At 43.2% G+C, this 20,686-nt stretch overlaps 1 protein-coding gene across 8 annotated transcripts in view; it reads right to left on the bottom strand.

The window, feature by feature from the left end:
* Positions 1–20,686, bottom strand: part of DNM1 (dynamin 1) — a 64,268-nt gene that overhangs the window by 33,565 nt on the left and 10,017 nt on the right. For 6 of the 8 annotated variants that reach the window (XM_021551424.3, XM_021551428.3, XM_021551421.3 and 3 more), the window contains exons 2-10: positions 7,889–7,962; positions 7,286–7,435; positions 6,719–6,922; positions 6,105–6,203; positions 5,291–5,451; positions 4,306–4,448; positions 4,092–4,227; positions 2,881–2,948; positions 1,727–1,865 (exon numbers count right to left, since the gene is read on the bottom strand). In XM_021551424.3, the coding sequence (XP_021407099.1) occupies positions 1,727–1,865; positions 2,881–2,948; positions 4,092–4,227; positions 4,306–4,448; positions 5,291–5,451; positions 6,105–6,203; positions 6,719–6,922; positions 7,286–7,435; positions 7,889–7,962 (1,174 nt within the window). The remainder of the gene's footprint in view (positions 1–1,726; positions 1,866–2,880; positions 2,949–4,091; positions 4,228–4,305; positions 4,449–5,290; positions 5,452–6,104; positions 6,204–6,718; positions 6,923–7,285; positions 7,436–7,888; positions 7,963–20,686) is intronic. The other 2 variants (XM_021551425.3, XM_021551422.3) reach the window with 1 other exon arrangement.

The following is a 20,686-nucleotide window of genomic DNA, read 5'->3' as shown; positions in this document are numbered from 1 at the left end:
GAAAAAAAATTAGTTCCTTACAATACCTGAGTATCACCTGATTTACAGTATTTTGTTTCTTCATAAACAAAATTGTAACCATGGCTGCTAGAGCACACACAGAGCCAACTAAAACTGAAGTCAACCATGAACACCTTAGCAGTAGGATCCAAGCTGAAATGGAATCCTTTTTTCCTGAATCTGTGATATTTCCCCTCCATCCATGTGGTCTCTTCTCCTCCCGTATCTCCCACCCTGTTGTACCCACCACCTGATCACTTGAGGAACTGCTGCCTTCAGAACAGAGGGTTTCGTCTAAAATTATCAGTAAAAAAAAGGAATGAAAAAGAAAATGAAGTAAGATATAAGAAGAGAAAAGGATGCAATGAGAAAGAATCAATGGGCAGTTCTGAATAGCAACTGATGGATGGAGAATAAATCAAAAGAAGCTTCAGAGGGCATGAAAAAGAAGGGCCCTTCTGATCCAGTTAGCAGGTGACTCTGGATACTTGGCAGCCCGAGGGCCTGTGCTTACCTGTCGACAGGCTCTAATGGCAATTTTCTGGGTGCTTCCCACAGTCACACACCCCAAGAGAGGACAGCAGGACAGAAAAAGGAAGCTCCTCCAGCACTCTAGAAACCTGAGCAACCTCTCACTGCATCCTCTTTGCTCTCCCAGTTTGACCTGGGGGGCAAAGCATGTGTCTGCACACCTGAGCCCTTCTGCAGAGGCTCTTGGCCCTAAGGACCAGGCACTTGTGCAAGGAATGGCAAGTGTCACCACTTGGGCACCTGTCCCCACCCTTGCTGAGAGGGGGTCAGACTCTGTGGAAAGCTCCTGCAGTGCCCATTTACCTGCACCTGAAAAGCCAGTGGCGATTCCAGTCTCCAGTGCCCACCAAATCCTAACTGAGGTGCCTTTTCACCAGCACCCAGCCCTGCCTGAAGCAGCAAGTCATAGCTGAGAAGAATGGCACAAGTCATCTTATCTTGCTCTCTTTCAACCCCAACCTCAAAAACAAAAGCTGCCACATCCAAAGGGCAGAATCAAGGTTCCCACCCTTGACCCCAAAAAATACCAGTATAGATTCCAAGGGCAAAGCCTGATGTCCTCTCTCTTGAGAGAGAGCACAGATGGAGCCCAGAGGCTGATGAACATTTCTAACTTGCTTCTTCTCAGCCATGTGCTGCTATTCCAGATCAGGATATGGACCAAGCCAGCCAGAAGCCAAGCCAAACACCACAGGAACGTTTCCTTGAGATACAACCCACAACTTAAGTGCTGTAGCTCTAAATTTCTGCCCCATACATCCCCCAAGGGCAACTCTGGGATTAAACCACTCACTTCTACTAGAACAGAGGGCACAAAATTTAAATCCCAGTCTCTGGCTTGGAAAATAAACCCAGATAATAAATTTCAAGAAAAATGCAGCCATAGAGAAATACCCTTGGTTTTCAAAGGAACCAGGAGTCATGCTACAGACAAAGGGGTGGCAAGGACATCTCCAGAATGCCTCAGCTCTTAAAGATTCAGAGAGCAGGGCCATAGCACCCATTCCACAGTGCTTCCTTCCTGTTTGGCTTGTTGGCTGGATCGCTCCAGGCTGCCTCTGCTCAGGTCTAGTCATGCTGAGGAGGTGGTGAAAACACCAAGTGTGGCTGCAGGCAAGTCCCTGCCCAGGTCACGATGCTGCGCCGCAGCCAGCGAGCAGGTGGAAGGTGCCAACTCCATGCTGCCTCTGGTTACCTTCTTGGTGCACTGTCTAACAGTATTGATTAACTCCGAAATGACCATGTCCACGCATTTCAGGCAAGGTTCTTTAATCTTCTTCACCTGCTTTTTCACAATGGTCTCAAAGGCCATGTCAGGTGTGAAGAGACCGGTTCTAAACACCCAGGGTGGGGACAAGACAAAGCAGGAAGGGGAGAAGGGGCAAGGAGAATGTCACAGAGTTACACACACATCTTGGAGCAGCCACCACCATCACCACAACCCGGGACATTTGGGCTGGGAAGTGTCACATCCCCTGGAAAAGCCCTGACTGAAGTTCATTAAAAATGAGGAATGCTTGGCACTTTCAAGGATGGAGGTGCTGAGGGCAAAATCAATCTTAGCTGGACAGTCATAGCCAGGTCACCATTTCACCTCAGCCGAAGGGTGGCAGGGGCTGACCCCTTCACAGTGTATTTGACCTCAGAGCTGTGCAGGAGATGAGACCTGCTCTGGAAGATTTTCTTAAAGGTTTGGACATTGACATCTGATACCCTTTATCAAGTTCAGCTGGTAGCTGACCAAGAGAAAGGAATGAAAATAAATCTAGGTTGGCGTTTGTTCACATCCCTGTGTGCAGAAGGGCTCCAACAGGCACCTTCCCAAGAGCAGCACAACTCAGGGTCTCAGGGCTGAATTTTCTGACGAATCACCTTCACACTGAAGGGAACACAGGCCTGTTTGCTAATTATGTGGGGCCGGTGGGACCCTGGTGATGAGCATGCCAGTGGTTCCCTCAAATCTCTAGGGGAGAAGGGGGTCTGTACCAACACTTGTTTTGACCAACTAACTGCTGGTTAGTGTGAAAATCAATGTTTTAGTTTTAAGTAAACGAAGGAGTAATATGAGGTTGCATCCCTCTTCCTACCCTTTCCTACATAAAGACCCAAGAAGGATGGAGAAGATGTCAAGACACCCAGGCTTTTACCTTTTAAGCTTCTGTGACTCCCACATAGGAAAAGAATGCAAACTCACTTGAATGATTGTCCCTATTCCCAGATTCAAGCCAGAGGTTATCCCTCCCTTTGGCTGACCTACCGTACCTCTGAAGTCTTCAGCTCCATTTGGAAGGTCTAGAAGTATTTACAAGGCTCTTCAGCCAGAGCTCTGCCCTAGTGTGTGATACGTGCCTGATACCGTGGATGTTCTTGATGGCGTAGCTGATCTCCCGCCGCAGCTCCTTCTCATCAAACTCCATCTGCAACAAGAGAACTCCATCAGAAACCTTCTGACACTGGTCTGCACAGCAGGACACAGCAGCAGACTTTGAAGAGAAGAGGTCCCATGCCAGCACTACCATGTGACACATGAGGTATTAGCTCGAGTGCTGGATACAGAGTCCAGCCACAAAACTGCTGTGGTCAAAGCAGCACACCCTGGACACACATGAACAGCTAAGGGCCTCCATTTACAGATGCCTCAGCTGCTCTTAAGGAGCTTTTTTGAGGTAAAGCACTAGGACTGAAGTGCTAGATGGCTTTCTAAAGAAAATTGGTTTGCCTTACAACATTTAGCATGAGATCTTGGCAGCTGCTTTTTCAGTGAACATCACAAATGTATAAAACATTTTGTGTGAATTGTAAATCTAACACAAGGAAGGCTATTTATTTCACTAGAAAGGCCTCATCTTATTCAAATGTGGGGAAAAAAAAAGATCTGGCTTTTAAGTTTGTTCCAACTGACAATATAAAAAGATTTTCAGTACCCCTCCTGATCAGGTTAGTGTAATTCACCATCCAAGAAAACAGTCTTTCAATAAGAATCCTCTTCCACTATTAAGAGGGGAGTATAGTTTCTACTCCGTTCCCACCTCTAGGCCATTGATAGGGGACAGACAGAAGTAATCCCAGGTACACCTACAATCCTTTTTCCTGCTTCTTAGGTATCTGAGTCCAACTTTAGATCTAGTCTAATGCTCAGGATCAAGAAGTATGAGTCTCAGCACCATTCCTTCTACATGAAATTCAGTCATAGTAGCTTTGACATATCTGTGAGGACATTGTCATTGATTTACCATGGGTTCTGTTAAAGTGATTTTTCACACTCAATTTAGCATCTTGGAATCAAGTCCAAAAAACATTGTCATTTAGCTCAGATGAAGTTAAGTTCTGTTACAAAAAGAGACACAGGAGGGAAAGTCAGCACTATGGGAAGGAGACAATAAAAGAGACAAACAAGGAGACAAACAAGCAAAAAAGGTGATAAAAGGGAAAAACATGAAAAAAAGTAGCTGAAGAGAAAGTCCACTGATGAGAGATAGCAAGAGGAATAGGAGACAGACAGAAGTAGTAATATACAACAGGAACAAAAAGTGCATCTCAGCAGCATGGGGAAGCAGTACCTTCACCAGCTCAAAGGGGAAACGCTCATGGAAGATGCGGTTGATCCGAGCTCCTCCTGACAGCTCATAGGTGTCAATTTGGTCTCCAGAGCCTTCAATGCGTTTCTCAAAGTCCACAGCAAACTGCTGGACCATCCTGAAAGAAAACCAAGAGCATGAAGTAAAATTCGTTGCAGAGCAGGCCTTTCCAGGGAGGGACACTGAGGCCACTCACTGAAGCAGAGCTTTGGTCTTGCGAGCAGGGTCATCAGGGCGAAAGTTCTTGTACTCCTCCACCTCCTTCTCAATGGAGAGGAGCTGGCTCTGGAGCTTGTTCCGCAGCCCTGGCAGCGTGTCACGGATGTGGTTGGTCAGTTGCTGCACAAGAAGAAGATTTAAGATGACAATAAAGCTCTAGGTAGTTACTAGGAAGAGTTTGCTGCCTCCACACTACAGAAAAGATGAAGGTTCCTCTCTGTGTTCAATTCTTCTGTGTGGTCGTAACAAAATGTCTTTCTCAGGACAAATACCAGTTATGAGCTGAAAGTATTCCCCCTCCCCAGCTCCTGCCTATTGCCCCCTTCTACTCTTGACCTTCAGTTTACCTTCTAGCATGGTGCAAAACTCCCATCCACACAAACCAAAGTGACTCAAATCCAAGAATAAACTTCACATAAAATTATTAGTATTTGCTTTTTACACGAGGGGAAAGGCTACTCTGCCTTCAGATTAGCACACCATTGACACCCAATGTGGTGGTAAAGCCTTTTTTCAAACAATAAAGGGTGAAAAGGTAAGGTGGAAGGAGCCAAGACCATTCATGAGGCTCTAATAAGAGGGTTTCAAAGTGGGAAACTCCACTTTGAAGATGACTATTTGAGTAAGGAGAAATAGGAAACTCTTCACTTCAGAGAGTATTTCAAAGGAGCAGAGAAGGAAGATTGCTGCTGTATGAAAAACAGATAGCCTCAATAGATGGGAAATAACTATCAGTATCACATAAATAGTGTTAGGTACAGAGATCACTAGAATTTAGAAGGTATCTTTTAATGTAGCCAGCAAGATCTTGCATCTTGACAGCGTATTATACCACAAACCAACTATTGAAAGTGAAAGGATAAATCAATGCTCTGCCTTTGGTGTGCAAGCTGCATTATTGGCCTCAGTGTGTTTCACAGCCAGTGACACCATGGGCAGCAGTTCCTGACTGTGGACAGTACCTGGTTCAGAACTTTTTGCAGGAAGGGGGTTCCCATGCGATCAGCCATGTGTCTGTAGGCTGGGTGGGAGAGAAAAAATTTTCTCTCTGCAGCCAGAGCTGCCTGAATGTCCTTCTTGCCATCTATGTCCTTCTGACTTCTGTTGACCACACCAATGTAACCTGTGAGAGTGGGGTTAGAGATCAGATGGCAAATAAAACCCCGACTTGAGAAGGAAGTTACTCAGCCAGCAGCATTACAAAAGGGGGATTTTAGTGGTAACATATTATTAGGGGCAACTGGAAGAGTTTAAAATTAGCCTTTCCTTGTATGGCCCAGGCTCTGATATTTAGGTATGCAGGACAAAAATTAGTATGGAACAGAGAATTATCTTATTTGTTACTGTTCCCCTAACACAAAGCACACTCCAGTCTCATTTATTTCAGACTCCTTTTATGAGTCCTTAGCACAGGTACTTTTGCCATGGCCACAGCAAATACCACAGCCCAGACTTAATCTTTTTACTTTGGCAGGGAGGGGAGTGTTTTAAGCCATCTTTCACAGCTTGCCTTAAAAAAAGGAGGAAAGAGAAAGTAAAAATAAGAGCATAAGGCTGTGTTTCTGCTGGGAGTACATATCAAGGTATAAATACCTAAAAAGTTCCTGTTAACAGTATGACTGAGCCCTGTTCACCAACTTTTCTCACTCCTAGGTTGGAACAGAGATGGTTTAACCACAAGTTGTAAGAGATGTTATAGGAAGGGGATGAGGCCAGGACACCTCACACAGGGAAAATAGAGGAAGGAGATCATGGACAAAGCATGAGCAAACATACCCCTACGGAGGGGAAGCAATTTGTTTTCTAATACATCTCGTGCATCAGTTCCTTCATCCATAAGATCCAGCTTGGTGATGACCCCAATGGTGCGCTGGCCTATGGAAAAAAACCACAAACACACTTGATCAGCAAATGACTCATGTATTATTTTGCTCTCTTCACAGAGCTTACAGATTGCCCAGCTTAGCTACCCAAGGGCTCTTAAAGTCACACATTACAGTTCCCATCATGTACAAGAGGCCACAAGAGCAAAACAGACAAAAATCAAGATCAGTTCTCAGCTGTATCCTGCTGAATGCACAAGCTATACTACAGCAGAAAAGGATTTTAGTGCATATTTTCCTAGCTCCTTCTAGGCCAAATGCAGATGATTAAAAGAAAAGAGATCCTTTAACTCTTCAGAAATGTGGCTTAGACAAATGAAGAAAAGGGGATTAATAAGATTTCTACTACAGCAACTGTTAACACTCATTAATACCTCTCAGAAGAATGTTTGTTGGTGAAGATACATCCCAAGACAACAGACACGAGCCACAGCTACTGGGCTAATCACAACAGAATGAAAATCAGGCCACTGTCTAGTAATGCCACGATAATTAGGAGACATTTACCTTGAGGATCCACCTCCTTTGCAATCTTCAGGGCATCAGAATTGGCCAGATCAGAGTTGGCTGGAGATACTGCCAAGATGAGGCAGTTCTCTTTCGTGACAAACTGCATGAGCATGTCTCGGATCTGGAACTCGATGTCAGGGGGCTGATCCCCTACAGGGACTTTTGTCATACCCGGCAGATCCACCAAAGTCAGGTTCAGGACTAGACACAGGACACAGGAGTTAGCACAAGAGATTGTTAAGGTAGGAATGTTCTGGTCTCTAAGTACCACCTGTAGCTAAAGTGACTCCAATAAGGGATAAGAGGTGCACACACAGTTTTCTATTTCCTTCTTCTTATGGGTCAGTAAGAACTAGTTGCAGGTTGTTTCTACTGTGATTGTCAATGATCTCATCACCCTTTCCTTTAAATCACTTGTTTTCACACCAATCAAGAAAACTGTGCCCTCAAAGTCCTTCCACCTAATGCTACACTGAATGGGAAAGGATGACAGTATTTTGTTTTCAGTTCACAATGGAGTGCAGAGCCTTCTATAAGAGTTGGTCCCTCTGCATTAGGACTCACCATGGGGAGAGTAGACTCGGAGATTGATGGGCACAGGGGAAATCCCTTTGTTGGAGCCAGTAACACGATCTGTTTCAGCCTCAATCTCCAAACGGACCTCCTCAAAATCAGTGAATTTCTTTCCTTTGCAGTGCAGGAATTCGCCATATTCTATTTAAACAGAAACAGAGTCAGAAATAGTCAAAATCAGAGAATTGTGATGAAAGCAGCACATCCTGAAGCACAACACAACAAAACACAATCGAAGGGATGAAGTCTGCCAAGGGCCTTTCCCAACAGAGTTTGTAGGTTGGAACAGTAATTACTGCAGTCATGTTTATGTGGTCAACATCTGAGAAAATTCAACTGAGCCCAACATCTTCACCCTCTTAATTCACTAGATTTTCAGCAGGGTCTTCTGGCTTTTAGGTCTTACCCTCTCATGAGAGTCACAGCTGCAAAGGAAAATGATGATGTGTAGGCATTAGATGTTAAACAGGCAAAAAGGCTGCAGGTCATTCTTCCTTGGGAAAATCCTTATTTATTTTCTCCAGTGATCAAATAAGACCTTCCTGGCTAAGACAGCAATCCAGCTGGACACACAGGGGAAGGGAGCTCACATACCTGTGCTGGCATTTACCAGCTGAAGGACCAGTGGGCGCCTGGTTACGATGCCAGATCCACGTGGCAGAAAGTCTCTGCAACGAAACAGGAAGTTTTGGATGAGTGAGTGATTGTTTCCTTCCCTTTTCACAGCTTTTCTGCTTCTATAAGTGTACATGGATTCTAAGGGGGAGTCCCAGCTACAAGCACAAAAATGTTTAAGGCATTAAACACAAAGCACCTCTCCTTGAGAAGGGCAAGAGCTTGTTCTGAGTAGTTTATACTCACAGCACAATCCCTCTAATCGTGTCTGTGACAGTACAGCTCCTTCAGCTGAAGTTCCAAGTTAACTAACAAGCCTATTTAATACAGCTGTCTGTTCTTTGGAAAAAAATAAACTTTCATCTTTCAGAAAGAAAAGAGAAGTTGATACAGAGCCAAAGAACTAGCATGCCTCCTTTTGGCAAAAACAATTACACAAATTCACTCACACCCTGCACTTGGGGCTTGAGAAGACACCACATTGTCCCAGTGTGCAAACACCACGTGATACAACTGAGAAAATAACCAGCAGCCAAAGGCTTGTCTCCACACAGGGTCTCTCCTGGCTATAACTACTCAAGATAGTATTGCCAAGGAAAAAGCTGCAGTTTCTTTCTGTATTTACAAGAATCCTGAATTTTTGTGTACTTCAAGTAATTTCAAGGGAAAGCAGCCTTACACTAACATTCTCCAAATGCTGACTTAGCAGCCAAAGCCCACCAGTTCTCCTTTTCTTTTCCTTTTTTTCCAATCCAAAGCTAGGCATGCTCACTGCATCTGCTGATGACCTTGCTAGTTTGTGGGCTGGTTTTCTACTACTTGGCTGTTCATGTGGCTCTTCAAGAGCCACTGAGCAGTTCTGAAAATATAATCAATTGCTTCCTCACCTACTGGGAGAAGCATCACTTCAAATTAGGTTTCCTACAGCATGAACATAACATTCTCTGTTAAAAGAAGCCCTGTCTACATTGGCAGGACTCCGGCAGAAAGCCTCCTTCCCTTTATAACTGTGGCAAGGAATAATTTTGCTGATTCAGGAGTAACTATTGGCTCTGCTGAATGAGAAATCAGGGCTGTCCACTTTGAGGTATTCCTCTTACTCCTGCATAAACTTAAGACTGACAAAGTCCATGGGGATGAGAAGTGTGTTTCTGTTTCAACACACCAGACAAGTCCTTGAGCAGCTTTGTCTCAGCTCCTGGTTTGGCCAATCATTTCCTGTGTAACCCTATGCAAGTTATTCTGCTTCTCTGTATTTCCATTTTCTCAGCTATAAAAGTAATTCCCCATCTGTAGCAATGTCAGAATAACTTGGTAATATCAAAAACTGAAGACTAGGTTCAAGTGAAATGAGGGTAAGTAGGCACTGTATATCCTCTAACACCTCAAAAATATCACCTGTTAATTACTAAGTCAGGAGTAATGGAACTTCAGTTAAAATTAGACTGAAACTCATTCACATTATTTTAGATTTTCCAGAAATATAATGAGTTAACTGGAGATTGCCTTTCATTTGATTTTTAAATAGTACAGCTCTAGTTTTTCCATTCCAATGGGATTAACCCTGGAATCTCTGAGACACTGCATCATTCTTACAGTTTTCTGCTGTCTCAGCTCCATTCCTAATGATGTCTGTGGCCAATATGTGGAAAAGTCCTGTCCTTGTATCTGTTGTTAGCACAATAAATCCATCTGAGCTCTGCTGAATTATTTTGAACTTATACCTGAGAAAAAGGAACCCTAACACTACAGAGTCCCTTTGCAGCACACCAAGACAGTCCTCTAGCTATAGGCTTCCAAATTGCAGTATCAAATCTTGCTTTTACTGTAAAAGAACATGGCTGAGGGAGGAAAAAGATAGATGGAATAAGTCTTCAGAGACAAAATGTTATAAAGGCTTTGAGTGCTGAGAGAAGGCAGCCTGTAGCATGACAGCAGAGCCTCATTACATACATCATTATACATGACTGTGCCTGAATTGTTACTCAGGCTGAGAGCACCAACACCCTGTTTTCCTCTTTCACTCATTATCTTCACAACTGGGAAGTCCTTTATCTGTTTCTTTATTTGTAACACACAGAAATGCACGACAACATTCGATTTCCTGCGCTTTACAGCAGGAATGCAACACTGTGCCACTCCTCCAGGCTAGGCTTAATCTACAAAATACACAAAATAGCAGCTGAAACAGAGCTGTATTCAGGGAATATAAATACTTAATTTGCTTGTAGCTTTCTTAGCTATTGACTCGAAATTCTGACTCAAGATATTGAGGTATCAGTTCTAGCAATGCAATTCCAAGCATTTTATCAAGGTTGGAAGACTAGGCTCAGATAACTACATTTCCCAAAACATCACTTATTGCAAGATTTATTTCTATGTATTTCTCTGTGTAACCCTATGCAAGTTACACTCATTTTTTATTACCAACAGGCAGAGAGAGAATACTGAGGTAGGTAAATTCTTGTCTGACCAGAGATAGATCTCCTCTTCTAAACCAAGGCAACAAAAAGAACCAAGGATGCAAATCTCGACAGGTCTCAGGCTGAAAGAGTTCAGGAGGGGAAATGACCTGAAAAGGCATTTATTGTTGTATTTTGCATTGCTCAACTCTGAAGTGCTTCTACATGTTCTTGACTAGCTACCTCGGAGTAAGCACAATCACAGCATCCCTTGCAGTCTTATTACTATTTTCATATGCAGAACTTCATGAGAGTGCAAATTTGGGCTGAAAGCTGCATTTGTAATGCAGTAAATAAAATTGAAGGGAAGGGAACCAATCTAGCAGTTACTGTAGAGCAACAAACAAAATCCAAACATCTTGAAAATACATTAAAGTAATTTTGATGTGGTACAACAATACATTTATAATCAGGGAACTGGGAATTGGGTTTTCCTGAATTGTTTTGTTGGTTTGTTTGTTTAAAGCTTTTAACTAAAGCCAGACACTATCTAGGAAAAGCCTTCATGCATTAGGTAACTTAGAATCCTACAGAACAGAAAGGTTATTACCAGCTATTAGTGACCAAAAAAAACACCTTTGCTCTATAAACAAGTTTCAGAATTCATTCAATGACTTACACATGAGAAAGGATTTGAAGTTAAATGTATCATCAAACAAGGACACTTTTCCCAAACTATTCATAAAACAAAGGAGATTGACAAACAACTGGTTGTATAAATCAACAAATATTGTATGGAAAGGGAAGCAAAGATGGATGCAATCAAAAAAAGTAGGACACATACCCATATAGAAAGCTTGGGATTATCTGAAGAGGCACACACTGAAACTTTCAGACATGTTTCTTGTGTTTATTTGCTGTTGCTACACTGAAGAAAATGTGACTGTCCATTAAAAGATATTTAGATGAGCTAATTTGTTGCAGTAGGGGCACAATTTTGTCTACACACACACAGTTTGCTCAGACCAAAGAATACTTGTTTACTCCTTTGGTCAAACACTTGGATCTGTTGTTTTCCTGTTAAATGAGATACTGAGATCTCTGGAGGAGAAGCAAGTCTTTGAGCATCTCAGTGACTGTTAGGGGCATGCTGTGCCTGCTCCACCAGCTTTGCTGGAATAAATGCTCTTCAATCCTGATAAGTACAAGACAAGTGATTGCATGAGCCAGTCCGTCCCTTCATGCTTTGCCAGAAGTGTCAGCTCACTGCTTTAGGTTTGTGCTCTAATGCTTAGAGGTTCCTGTAACATTTACAGTGCTGTTTCATTCCAGCAATCTGGTGTTTGCAAATCTCTTTCTGACCCTGTAGCCATGATATCACAAGTGATAACCACAATTTCCTAACAGGGAAGAGCAAGAATAGCATCCCCACACATCAGCTCAGGCTGCAATTGCTTCTCCACAGATTCTCTTCCACTGCAAATATGAGCATAATTTATTCCCTCTTTCCACCAAATTCAAGTTTTGTACCTTCTCCATCTACTCGTAATCTGTATTTCTGAAAGGACTTTGAGTCAAAGCTTCTTCATGCATGATTATTGTCTTCACTGAAGTTGCAAGAGAACTCTTCAGCAGTCAAAACCAGAACAAAGCCCATGTACCATCTCTTCTTCCACACGGAGCACAGGCTTTGCTTTCCCTGTCTCCAGAGAAACTGGAAGGCTCAGAAAGCTGTTTGTAGAGGGCTCTGAAATACAAATCTAGGCCTAGTCTAGACAGCATTGTTGCAGTCAATTGTTTCCTAGACCTTTGAGATTTTTGAATTAGAATGCACTAGAGAAGGTAAAGCCTCAATTGAAGAGCCAAAACAGCAGTTTATGAAGACATAAAAGTAGTTACAAAGAACAGAAGGGAACACCAGCATCTGATCATTTAATTTCAATTTGATTTCTTATTAAACATCTATAGAAAAACAGGGTATTAAGGGATGCGATTAATCCCCAGTTTGGATTATATTAGTTTCAGAAAATTAAAATTCACACAGCCTCCATAATTTCACACAGTTGTTTGTATTTTAATTTGAGTATTTGTAATTTCCTGTGTTCTGATGGTGCCTGGGGACAGCAATTCAATCAGAAATGCACTGCACAAAGCAGTATGCCAATATACCATGAGAAATACAGTTCTGTCCCTATGGATTTTACTGTCTGGTTACACAGTTCAGACCTGCTCCTGCTTAAGCTTCAAACCATTTTCATCTGTCAAGGCTTATAATTGATCATTCATCTTTCTCACACATCCAGATCATGAGTTCCTCCTTAGCTCATGATGGCACAGTGCTTTACAAGAATCCCAAGCCAATCCAGGGGTATTGGTACCTTTGACATATGATTCTTCTGATCACTTTGCCCATCAGCAACAGTCACATCTTCACACAAGCTGCATTCTGTGGACAGCTTATGCATTTCTCTGAACAGCACTTCATCTCACAGCACTTGTGTTTTCAAACATGCTCTTACTTCAGCACATCAAAATGAATCCTTTACACACAGGCTGACAACTATGGGGCACTTTAACCACACACTCAAAATATTTACTATTAATCATATCGACTCCTAAAACAAACACCTCAGAAACAGTAGGAGCTTTGTACTTTTTGGTCACTAACTCCTGGTGCTCCTTCACAGTAGACATCATGTAGTTCTACTACAAGGAAGAAGGATGCAGACCTGCCCTTGGAGCACCTTCCTGGTCTGATCCTTCAAGCAACATGCAAGTACATTTGTAAGCAATTCCGTAACTCAGGTGTGGGACAAGAACAAGGACAAGTTTGTTCTTTCCTCTGCCACCCAGCAGGTTGCCAAGAGGGCTGCATTGCAGATTCAGAGTTTCCTGCTAACTTGGTTGGCTCTGTGAGCTCTTCTTTTGCCTGAGCCAAAGCACTTCTCAACTAAAAAAAAGCCAGACAAACCAGGAACAGCAAGCATTAAAAACAGGTGCATTATGAACAAAAAGATCAATCAACCTTCTATTCTGTTTTCCTCTGCCCTAAGCTTTCATAGTCCTTTCATACTGCTTCATATCAACTTGGACACCAGTCATACAGACTCATAATCATATGCTAAGTCTTGTTCCTAGTTAAGCCATGGTTTTTTTCCATTAAGGTTAGCACCTTTAGATAGCTTTGGCTGATAAATAATGCACACCCCCTGGCTTAATCACCACAACACAAGTATGCCTAGTCCTGACCCACAGTGAACAAGAGCAATTCCATAAGCACTTAGCATAATGTAACTTCTTAGGATGCAAGTGGCACTGGTCACACAATGGATATATATAGAAATAAAGATCTATTGTAAGTACACCATTTTCCAGTATACTGGCAATATTATTGTGCACAATGATTCATTATTCAAGAAAACAATTGTGAAAAATAAAGACAGGCAATAGTTCATGAGTGTCATCATAATATACATGTTAGGAGAAACAAAAATTAAAGAGAGGGCTTCCCACTGCCTTGTACCTTGAGTTCCTATTAACAATAGTGCAGAGGGAGGTTAACACTATTGTGCTGGCTTGGAACACTTAAAATTGCTTTGTTAAATAGTTCTGACCCTCAAACAGCCTCTCCAACACCTGGCCACTTCTCCCAAGTACAGTTCCCCAAGTCAGTAAGCAAAAGGACCAAACAGCCTTTCAAGTTTGGAAGTTTGCTGTGCTTAAGGTGAGCTTCCAGAGACCATCCTAGAAAGTTCACAGATGCTGCCAAAGCAGGACAAAACACAAGTGCCAGTAAAAGCTGGACACATTTGTAACATAATACTGGGTAATTTGCAAACAAGAGTCAGAGAGGGTAGAGAATGAAGTAGAAAGTAACTTCTGAAGTTGGCACCTTCTCCCAATCTGCCTCAAGTTGTTCTATTTCCTTGTGCAGAATTGTACCCCATACTAGCACAAAGCCAGCAAGAGGTTCTGCAGAGACTGAGGCACTGAGGTCTCCAAACATGAAAGGACATCAGCTATGCTAGTTCAGTGTAAAAAGTGTAGTTATAGTAGTATTACGTGGTCACACCACATCCTGCTCCAGAACTGACATGATTCTCCCCACAAGAATCACCTTTGCTGTGTTTCCTGCAGCTCTTTTACCAACGACCAGGATATGCCATGTTCTGGAGCTCTCCTGTATCTTTTTTTCCCACACTGTGCTCTCACTTCATTCAAAATAAGAAAAATACAGTGTATTTATAGAGTTAACATAAACTCAATAACGCCACATCAGAAACCTACATGTATTGCAAAACACAACATTTCAAAAACCACAATGACCCCACACCACAGGCTCTGCTGAAAAGACAAGAAACCTTTCAGGAGACTGCCTCCTCCAAGAGAATCCACCTCCATAGAAAGCTGCATGCCTGGCTGTTTGAAAGCCTACACAGTGAGTTTGGCAAATCAAATCCAGTTCCTCGTGGACAGGCATAATGGTGAGGTTTGTTTCACTGACATTTGGGGTAAATGATGAACCACGGAGGGACAGAAGTTGAATTTCAAGCTTCCATCTTAGCCATTTTATCATCAGCTTGTCTCCTCAACCTGGGACACAACACAATTACTGGCCACTGATTTACATGTAGAGAGATGACAGTGTCCAGTACTGCTGTCTGGGTAATTTTTGGTAGTGATCAGATCTCTCCGACAGGACAGGAAAAAGATTTTTGTTACTGGAAGGCATTGTCATATTCATGTGCTCTCACGCCTCTGGGAGGACCTACATGCCTTGAACATCAAAAGTGTTAATCAAAAACTTGTTTTCCCCACTCAGAACATGTTTGTTGAGCCAAGTGTGGGCTGAGGGGGCTCAGACAATGAGAGAGGAACGCCCTGGGGCAATGTTCTCTCACATAACTTGATACTTTCAACTGCAGTGGCTGTGTTCAGCCTTCTGCCTGCAGCACCTTCCTCAACACTGCTAAAGCCAGAAAAGGAAAGCACACAGCAATTTTTACATGAATGATCACTTGGAAACAGCTCTCTCCCCCACCCCTCCCCAAGTGCACTAAATTCTGCTTTTCTGGCTTATCTCTCACTACACAGACTGGTTCCCAGGAGCCATCCATAGAAGTTGGTGCCTCTTTAATCCACTCTTTCCACATCCACATCTCCTTTCTCTGCATCTCAGCCCCTCTCCTGTACATGCCTCTATGCAGGTTGTTGGAAGCAGCAGGGTAAGTTAAGTTTTGCTATTGTTTATTTTCATTTGAATCCTCTGGGCTGATTTTTCTGTTTCACACTCCACTAGCTTCAGGATACATCAAAATCTGGAAGACAGCTGTGTGCATCATGCCAAGTCATGGCTGTGCTGGAGCTGCTGTGCAGCAGTTAATCAAATGCACAACTACAGAGCCCTCACGGCTGCCCTGCTTCCACAGGGCAAGAGACCTCCAAGGAAGTCACAGGCATTCTTACACTTCTAGTCAATGACCTGAGGGCCTGCCAGCATGCAGACTAAACTGGCATAGCCAAGAGTCTGCCCCAGGCATTTCTGCTGCTGTATGTCTACAGTAATACCAAAGAAGCCAGCACACCCCAGCTTTATGCTTGGTAAACCTTACAGCAGGATCTGGCCTGACTTTCAAGGTCTATACATATATATATATATATATTTTTAGATGACCTGAGACTAAAGCAGAGATATTGCTGCATTCTTCTGATGCACCCCTGAAAATTCATAACCAGGATTATTCCATCCAATTGACCTACTGGCTACATTATACAGCATAAAGCAAGAATTTCTGCTAGAAACTGCCCTTCATCCCTAACTCAGTTTACATAACATGGAATATAGGAAGTCCCTATATACAGTAAGGGGAGACAGAAGCTGAGCAACGAGAATTTCTCCCCATTAGAGACAGCTACACAGCTCCTGTCCTACATTTGCAGGAAACAAGGGAGGACCTTGGGAAAAGGTTCAAACATACACAGGCATTACCCTTTCTGTCAGTTTTCCATGGTCTGCCTTTTTTCTATCTAGAAATACAAGCTCTCCCTCTCAGTCAGTGCTAGAGCCTGGATAGGTAAGTGCCTTTAGGACCTGAGAGTCTGAAATACAGAGGTGTGGGTTAACTCCTTCAGAAGGACCAGCACTGGGATCTTGCACAAGGGCACCAGGCCAGTTTGAAGAGACTCAGCTTTACAGATCACTAATAATATATGGGGTTTAGTAAAAACTCTCCTTATTTGAACCTGTTTGAGGTTCATATTCATGCTTTGATTCCTTCTGCGGTTTCATGAGGTTACCTTTCATTTTTAAAAAAAGGTCTCAAATCATCACCCCTAGTCACAGCACTTCAAGTGTTGGGACTTTCTGAGAGCAGTACAACAAATTTGACTTAGTATAATTTCATAAGCAAGCATCACTTGAAGCCTTTCTAAAAGACCTCAGCTTCCCCAGACCTTGTAGATACCACAAATAATTTTCAGCTCTTGTGAGGTACAAGCACAGCTCATTCCCTCAGCCATCCCATTTGAGGAGTCTGGGTGCAGCTGCCCTCCTTTGGGGCTATGAGTAACCAAGGTTAAACTCCTTGTTTTTAAGTGCCATGGAGAGCTGTGACCCTAGGAATCCCACAACGGGAGCAGATTGGAGCCACGTGCTTCCCTCCCTAATTGTGATCACTGGCTGATAGATAATCCCTTCATGGGCTGCTGCTCTACAATTGCTGTGCAGCAACCAATCCAATCTGAGAGCCAGAACCAGGCCCAGGGGGATAATTCCCCTCCTACTTCCCTAAAACATGGTGAAATCTACTGTTTCCATAGAAACAAATCAGTTTGATGTCCACACATCCCTCCTGCGTCCCTCACTGGTGGGCATCAGCCCCAAGCTGCAGAGGTTTTAAGCAAATGTCTACAGTTGTAGGTCAAGAGTTTGGAGGAGAAACAAGAGGCACTCCCAGCATACAAACCCAACCATCTCATCCAAAATGTGATTTGCTTCAGTTCATCTCTGCTGCGAGAAAATTAATCAGGAATATTCTTCTCCTCCTCCATTTTGAGGGTTGAGTTATTTGCCAGCGCCCTCCCTGTTATCTTCCTGCAGATGGGCTAGTCCAGAATACGTGAAGACGTAGAACACAGATGGGAAATCAAAACAGAATACTCCAGCACCTCACGTGCACTTGTGAGGCAATTTACTCTGTGTTTCTGCAGGTAAAAAACTGTAAAGGCATTTTCTTGTTTGGAGCACTGCATTTTTACTGTGGAGAATTATTTAGAGAGTGGTACAGCCTACAGTGCACTGCCTGATCTCAAAAAGTCACTGCCCGTTATAGCAAATGCCGCATTGACTCCAGGCTGCAGAGCTGGGGAAGCAGAGGCTGGAGAGAGCACAAAACTGCAGCACTGCTGCTGTGCAGCTTCCTCTAGGATTTTCTGAGTAATAGAAAATGAAGTCTGGATTTTGTTTGCTGTATTGGGATATTCACGGTAAAAAATAATACAGCGCTTATTCTGCATGACAATATCAGGAACTCAAGAGAATAAGCAGCCTAGTGTATCCTGAATGAATATGGCAGTAAGGATTACACATTTGTGGAAAATGCAGTTTTGATTTCAAGAATTACAATCCCAGAAGAAAGGAAACAAGGTTGGTTTTACTCATGCGAGGAAAAAAAAAGTAACACCAGAAATACTGCACTGCATGATGCATACTCCACCCCAGAAACTGTAAACCAGACCTTTATGTCTGTCTTGCTTAATTTTCACCATCACAGCACGAAAGCAAGAAGCAAGTTTTCCTTTTGCTACTTCAAAAGCATATATACCCTGGCAAAAATCTCCCTGCAATTGCAGAATCTCCCTGCAATTTCCAGACAGTCCCCAAGAAGACAATACCAGGCAACAGTAACACCCCAGAGCATCAGATTAGTTAAGTCCCTATGACAGTAGTGAAAACCACGTTTTTTTAAGGCCAGAAAGGTAAACCCATGACCCAGCATCTTTGCCTCTTTTTCAAGCTGCACTGATCTGTCATAAGACTGCAGCAACATTTCTCTGCTTTGGCACAAACAAACCTACCGACAACCCCTGGCTCTGCTGTAAAAGAAGGCTGCAGCCTTGAAAAACGTGACCTGTTCAGCACCTGCAACTTGAGCTGAGAGAAAACAAAAGGACAAGCTGTACACTAAAACTCTGGGACAGGAATGGCTGATGGGAAAGCACAGCCACAATAACACCCGAGGATTAATGGATGCTAAGACTGACGAGCAGCAGGCTGACCTGGCTATTTCTCACCACCAATGTCTTAATCTCTGGAGCCAGGCTGCAGCTGAGTCCAGACTGCCCAGCAGCAGAGGCATTCTAAAGGCTGCCCAGCAGCAGAGGCTCTCCTGTGTTCAGAGACACCATTATAATGTGCAGCAGTAACTCATATTCACACTATTCATCCTATGGAGGCTCTGGATAAAAAAGGAGGTTATCCCCCTTTTTGTTCTTCTCTCCTTCAGAGAATGAAACCAGGTACAATGACAAATTCAAATATATCAAATTTTGTGCTAAGTATAATCTTAGATTTCTTGTCAAAACTCCACCTCTGGAGTCATGGTATTTGCTGCAAGACCCAAGAGAAGAACAAATGTAGCTGGAGGCACATTTCATCACTGCAGCATGACACTTCCTCCACTCCCAGACATCAGTGTGTGCTAGAAAAGGAGACAGGCTGCCTAGAGCCTGAACTGCTTAAAGGGTACAGACAGCTGAAAGAGTTCATTGGGAAAGGCAAAGCCACTTTGATGAGCCCACAGATACAAACAAAACAGAAGCTGCATGAGGAAGGATGGTACCTCAACAAGTCATGATGTGCTGTTAGCTGCCACACACTGGTGGTGAGTTTATAAAGCTGAATGCATGTACCCCTATAGCTTATCTCGGGTCAGTGGTAAGAGGCAGAGAGTGTTGGGGATGGGGAGGCAGCCTGCTTCCTTTCCAACAGGCCAGGCAGGAAGGACAGAATTCCATGGGGTAACAGAGTTATGCTGCCCTCAGGGATCCTGACCAAACTGCCCAGTGCACAGCTGTCCTGCAGAGGAAATTTAAGATGCCAATTTACATCTCTGCTCTGCCTGGAGAAGTATGCAGGAACAGTGCCAGGCTCCTTGCTATGCACTGCACCTCTGCAGCTCCAGATATAATTAGGATCAACCTGGGCTGGGAACATGGTGCAGAGGCACTGCCTCTTAAAGCCCTTGAAGAAGACCCAGCAGATTGATTGTAAACACCTCTAGTGCAGAGCAAAGTCAGAAGCATTAAACTCTACTTAAAAAAACCACACAAGATATCTCCATTTCCCACTATACCAGAACAAAAATTGGATCAATAGTCCCAGAAGAGACAAGCTTCAGACATCCTGTCTGGTTCTAATGTCCAGTGGAACAGCACTTCTCATGTACACAAAAGGCACATTTTGCTATAGTCAGATGTGGGCAATGACCATGGGAGGTGACAAAAAGGTTAGGCTTAAATTCAACAACAACAACAACAAAAAAGGGAAGATTCAAACAGGTGTTGCCTTATCAGTGGGCATTCTGATAGCAAAACTGCAGCACAGTGACTTGTACAGACAACAGTCTTACAGCCTTCCATTCCTTACCTTATTTTCCACAAGTAAAAGGTTTAACTAAATTTCTCTCCCTGTATCTCCACCAATACAGTGATTTCTAAGACATCTGCTTTTGTCCCTCCAGGTGTTCAATGGGAGTTCAACTCTGTCCAAGCACAAGTTGGCAAAATATCAAGTGCCAATGCAGTAACTCACTTATTCTTTTGCAGTAAACATTCCTTAAATATCATTCATTCAACAGTCTATACAAATTCATGCAGGAAATGGATCTCTTTCTCCAAAATTAGTTTGGGATGCCTGGTAGTTTGCAGGCCTGAGATAACAAACACATCTTGCACGAATAGGCATAAGCAGAGTAATTCTTAGGAACAGGAACAAATCAAAGTAGCATAGCCCAGAGGGAAGAAGTTTATTGCTGGGATCTCTGCTGAGAGCTGCATGATGTAGAAGAGGTGACCTGAGTTTCAGTGCTGGAGCTGCAGCATCAGCTCTGCAGTGTGACACATGTCATGCACCAATCCCTGAGGGTATTCTGCATTTTGGAATGTACCAATCTCCTCCTCACCCGTAGCTTTAACCCCACTGCGACACATCTCCTCTCAAGGCCACCACCATGCTCAGGCAATTCCCAGCTATTCATAGAGGAGCTTCTATTAAAAGTAAAAGCACAATCAGCTTAAGAAATAGCCAGAGATTACACAAGAGATCACAACAGCCAAAAAGAGAGAAAACCTAACATGTATTAGAATCAAGGGGTCC

Source organism: Lonchura striata, chromosome 22 (genome assembly GCF_046129695.1).
Source record: "Lonchura striata isolate bLonStr1 chromosome 22, bLonStr1.mat, whole genome shotgun sequence".
Lineage (NCBI taxonomy): Eukaryota > Metazoa > Chordata > Aves > Passeriformes > Estrildidae > Lonchura > Lonchura striata.
This window is presented reverse-complemented; position numbering and strand designations above follow the sequence as displayed.